Source organism: Amphimedon queenslandica, unplaced genomic scaffold (genome assembly GCF_000090795.2).
Source record: "Amphimedon queenslandica unplaced genomic scaffold, v1.1 AMPQUscaffold_13024, whole genome shotgun sequence".
Classification (NCBI taxonomy): Eukaryota; Metazoa; Porifera; class Demospongiae; order Haplosclerida; family Niphatidae; genus Amphimedon; species Amphimedon queenslandica.
Window position 1 is genome coordinate 61,253 of NW_003546740.1, and position 5,563 is coordinate 66,815.

General features: G+C 35.4%; 1 protein-coding gene across 1 annotated transcript; it reads right to left on the reverse strand.

Annotated features, from left to right (window-relative positions):
• Positions 1-2,511: 2,511 nt before the first annotated feature.
• LOC105314272 (26S proteasome non-ATPase regulatory subunit 10-like) lies at positions 2,512-3,059 on the reverse strand. Its single transcript, XM_011408354.1, has 2 exons — positions 3,021-3,059; positions 2,512-2,964 (listed from the first exon to the last, which is right to left on the reverse strand). The coding sequence occupies exons 1-2, from the start codon at positions 3,057-3,059 to the stop codon at positions 2,512-2,514; spliced, it is 492 nt and encodes a 163-aa protein (XP_011406656.1).
• Positions 3,060-5,563: the final 2,504 nt, after the last annotated feature.

Here is a 5,563-nt window from a genome sequence, read left to right on the forward strand (position 1 = left end):
GATGATCATGGTATTATTATTGGTTATAAACAGAACAAAGTAAGATACTATAGGCAGCCATCTTAACAAAATAAGTGATAATAGAAAATAATAATTTCAATAAACAAAAGAACTAGGCAATTAACTGGTTTGATGTACAATATTTATCTCTAATGTTAGTAGCAATAGATTTCCCTTCTATTGTATCCAGTGCTGTAGCTAATGATGACCAACTAGGACCTCCTTTCTCTCTCACTTTATCTTCTCCTCTTAACCAGGCAGACATACAAACATGGAAACATTTTACTGGATCTCCTCTGTGTCTCTCATCTATATCCACTAGTCTAGGATCATATAATCCTAACTGTAGACCTAGTCTGTGCCATACAGAACAGGACAAGTGTTGATCTGATGTTAATTCTTTAATGACAATATCAAGATCTTTAATATCTATAAAAATAATAATTAATAATGTGTGGGTATACTCTGTACAGTCTACACTCCCACTACTTGACAATTGTGATAGTACATATTATAACATACCTAGCTTTATTGGAGTCAATGGTGTCTTGAATTTTTCAGTTACTTCAATCACTTCCTGTACAATAATAATAACTGATATTTGGTATTGCTGAAAGGTGAGTTGAACAGGTGTACAAGTATATAAAAGCCACACAGTGACAACCCACAATTATGAGTAAGAAGTCAGAGTGTTTTGATAAGCAATTAATTACATTTAAGATGTGACCTTTGAAATGCATTAAATAGTTTGTGTGTGTTAATTCTTACCTTAATATCACGTCCTCCTAATAGTGACAGGTTACTAATATCTGATAATGATTCATTAGGTAGGATTTCCTTCAATTCTGTACGTCTAGTGCCAGTGGTGACAAGAAATGGTCGTTGTTCAACTACTGCTGAGAGTACAGCTTTTACACTATACACTGTCCTTTCTCTTGGTGTATTCATTGGATAAGCTAGTTCTTTAGGATCAATAACTAACTCTTTTACCTCTAGACTGGGACAGGATTCTTTATAAACACTCATTACCTCTCCTATCACATCTCTTCTTAGTGACACCATATTGTCACTGTAACCTTTCTCACAGAACATTATTACTAGTACACACTGGCTCTCATCTACAATCTCTACCAGTGATCCTACACCATGACCATTAGACCAATAAAGTCCATTCTTCCAAAATGTACAGTAACGATTTAACTTGTCATTTTCTTGAGGTAGAGCCATTTTGTAAGCGAGACGTAATGAGAGGACGTGGAAGTATCGAGGAGGAAAGAAATGATGTTTACTAGTACACTGTAGACACCAACCAAACTGGTACACTTGACTAGTCATCTCATCAGGTCTATCAGTAGACGAAAGACACGGAAAGAACAGCAACCTTTCTCCTCTTCTTTCTCTCCCTCCCTCCTCCTCCTCTTCCACTGCTAACTGATGAAGGTTTGTCATTCTTAGGAAAGATGGATTGATTTGTTGACAGAGTTCCATGTTCTTTAGGAAACAGATCAACATGTCAGGATCATATTTAGGGAAGAGTCTAGTCAGACCAGACACACTAACAATACCAATATTGCTAGCAATGTCAACGTGTTCTTTGAATGTCTCTGGAGCAAAGAGAATCCCATTCACCTCAGTTAGTAGTATACCCTTATTCACAACAACCCATACCTTGTCTTCACTTTTAAGAACACTGATCAAACCAGTTGAGTGCAATGAATCAAGAACATCCAAGACATCTTCTCTCTTATTTGGTATAAAGTAATCGTCATTGTCCTTACCAGCAGACATTACATCAGAGAAGGTCAGTATATTCTCTTTCCTTTCCTCCAGTAGACCATACATCATGTGACAATAAAGACTCAAATTCCTTCCACTTGTACTACGAATGGACTCACAGGCACTAGACAGCTTATTAAAGAAGGAATCCACACCACTCCCACCAAGCTTACGACAATCTAAGAAGACACTATCACACCTTTCCCTTACAATAATCTCCTGTATTTCCTCCTTTCTCCTTCTCCTTTCAAAAGGAATAAATATCTCATCCACATGACTGACTATTACAATAAAATGGCATTGATTAAGAGCTTTTTGTGCTTCATTTCCAACAACTGTTAGCCACTGATGAAGTTGTTTGACTGGTTCCTTCTCCAATATATTGACTACTATCAGGAACACACCGCCTGAACCTTGTAACAGATTCTCAATGACAGCACTGTGACTGGAGTAGTATTCAGAATGACCAGCAAAATCATGAAGAATGATGTTACCCAGTGTCCTGTGTTTTAGTTTATAAGGAATGATACCAGCAGTACAGGGCACTACCCCTCCAACATTTCTAAAAGAACCAAGAAGAGTAAAACTAGCTGTGTCATTGATGACATGACTAAGAGTACTTTTACCAGCTCCAGGATTACCCACAAGGAGGACGTTAACATAAGAATCAATTGGATGGGATGATTTAATGCCACCAAACTTCTTAAAGACAGAAAAAGTATCAGTATCCCCACTCTACTTAGCTAGTTTAAATGGTGTGTCCCCGTCAATATCTTTAATCAATGGATCACATTTACCTGTTGATAATAAATATTCAACAGCTGCAGGATTACCACGAAAAATAGCCGCAGCAAGGTGAAGAGGTGTCCGCTCCCACCTGTCAACAGCCATTGGATCACAGTTATACTCATTGATTAGATATTTGATTACATCAGGTGAATTCCAAATTGCTGCTTCATGAAGAATAGTTCTTTTGTTAAAGTCAGTAGCCATTGGATCACAGTGGCACTCATTAATGAGATACATTACAACATCAATGTGTCTAGCAGCACAGTGAAGAACAGTCTCACCCTCATTGTCAGTAGCCTTTGGATCACAATGATGAGAGTTGATCAAGCACTTCATGAAATCAAGTGATCCATGATTAGCTACTGTGTGAAGAACAGTACCTCCATTTTTATCGGGAACCTTTGGATCACAGTGACACTCATCAATGAGATATCTCATCACATCAACAGAATTACCTCTTGCAGCCCAATGAAGACAAGTCTGACCTCCACCATTTTTTTCATGTGGGTCACAGTGATATTTAGTGATAAGATCTTTTGTAACATCTAACCAGCCATACCACGAAGACAAATGAAGTAAACTAGTATTATCCCATATGTGTGCTCTTTTAATCTTGTTTGGTTTCTTCACTAATGGTAGTAATCGAACAGCTTCTTCATGATCTCCTTTAAAAGCAACCCAACACTTGTCCTCTAATGACATCTTGTGTGATCAGTTTTTTTAGTTATTCATTGTTACCATATTAGGAATTTATTATCCATACACTATACACACCTCATGATTATCATTAACTGAGAGAGAGAGAGAGAGAGAGAGAGAGAGAGAGAGAGAGAGAGAGAGAGAGAGAGAGAGAGAGAGAGAGAGAGAGAGAGAGAGAGAGAGAGAGGAAAAGATAAAAATAATCAGGCACATGTTCTACATACACACTGACATGCTTAGCAAATAATAGTTAATAAAAATGTAATGCTAGCCTTATAATCTCATAAATGGCACATATAGGCAGGATAACCAATAACTTGACAACAGTTTACAATGCATTGAATATACACGCAACTGCATAGTACACATTATTTATTGTGCATGGTTACAGTTAATTATTTACAATGTTTTTGTAGGGTTATAGTGTTTAAATATCCTTTGTTTTAATTAGTACTTGCACTTAACTTTAAACAAGAGAATTTGCTGAATCTTTAATGTCAGTGATAGCTTAGATATCTTTCTTCCTCTATTTTCTGTCTTTTACACAAAATTAATAAAAATGAAAATGTTTATAATGTTAATTATGTGCCCATATACTGTTAAATAACTAAATAACTAATTGATGCTAATGTATGATATACATAAATATGAACACAACTCATAAAATGTTTAAGTTAAGTATTAACATTTAAGTTGTTAACTAGCTCTTAATTGAGACATCAAATATCAATCAATCTATTAGTTTCACACCATCTCTTCAAGATACTTTTTCTTACCATACTTATTAACTATTACAGTTTTCTTCAGTTTGATAGCACCACATCTCTTCCAAGTATCATACAATATTGGTAAAGGATCATCTCCACTGTACTTTACTATCAATTGAAGGTAAGGTGGTTTAGTTGGTGACAGTGAATTGAAATTATCTCAAGAGCAAGAGTGGACTGATGTATGTCTTTTTCATTAATAAAAAGAGTCGAATCATTTGCTGACATGTAACTGAGCAATGATCTTAAACTATCAGTGTCAATATCAATAGTGATCTCATCTACTTTGATTGATTTCACTGTAGAAAATAAACAGAGTGCATCATTGCTCCTAATCTTCAATGATTTCAATACAATGTACTGAGGAAGAAAATTAGACTCAAGAATATGAGATGAATCGTGTTACGGTGTATTAAGTAGAGCTACATCAAGTGATTTTGATTGTTGTTCAGTGTTAATAGCTAGAGGATCACTAGAATCAAATGTAACCTTATTCAATCTAAGTGTGACAGGATAAGGAGAGAGGAAGAATGCAGACAGTAAGGAATGGACACCATTAAATGAAGTGGATGATGTACCAGGGGTATCTGTACATGAGTAGTCTTTGATATGCAATTGCTGGAAGCATGGTTGATATATTAGTTCTGATAAACATTGAATAAAGTTCCTATCATAAGTTTCAGACCTAATTGAGACCACTTCTAAATTTTTATGGCGTTGTATAACTCTCTGAAAGTTTTCTATCAAGGTGACCCACTTTTATATATGTTAAATCATGTTTGAAGGAGTCCACACTATTTGGAATCGAAAGGCAAAGCCCAAAGAGTTCCAAATAGTGTGGACACCTTCAAACATAGTTCAACTCATTTAAACTAACTGTGGAATAATGATTGTGCCATACTACTGTATAGCGGAAAATTTTCATGGCCTAAAATTTTCGTGGATTCATCCAAAAATAAATTTCGTGGCTTTAATTTTCGTGGTTTTTTTACAATTCGGCCATCTTAAACCGTAAATTAATTTTCGCAGATTTTATTTTCGTGGGTTTTCAAAAAACGCGAAATCCACAAAAATTTTGGGCCACGAAAATTTTCCGCTATACGGTATGCATGCATTGTGTATGTGGGCTTTTGTTATGATAGTGAGATTGTGCTATCATTGTGCAATGAGTGGGCTCCAAACCTCATTATAAATGAACAAATACCAGCCAAATGTACATCAAAGAGAATTACTGATATGCATAAGTTAGTTTAAAGCATCTCAGGTCACATTGCTAATGATAATTACAAATGTTAAGATTCTATTGTAAATAATAATGAAACCAACTATGTAAAATGTATGACTTAACACAGCTATGTGAATTAGATTGAATAATTGTATTTTGAGACCACTTCTAAATTTTTATGGTGCTTTACAACTTCTTGAAACTTTTCAGCATCTTCACTATCAAGGTGACCCACTTTTAGTATCTTCAGGTCACATTACATTGCTGTTGAAGGTAGTCCAGTAATTGAGCCAGAAATAAAGGTGCA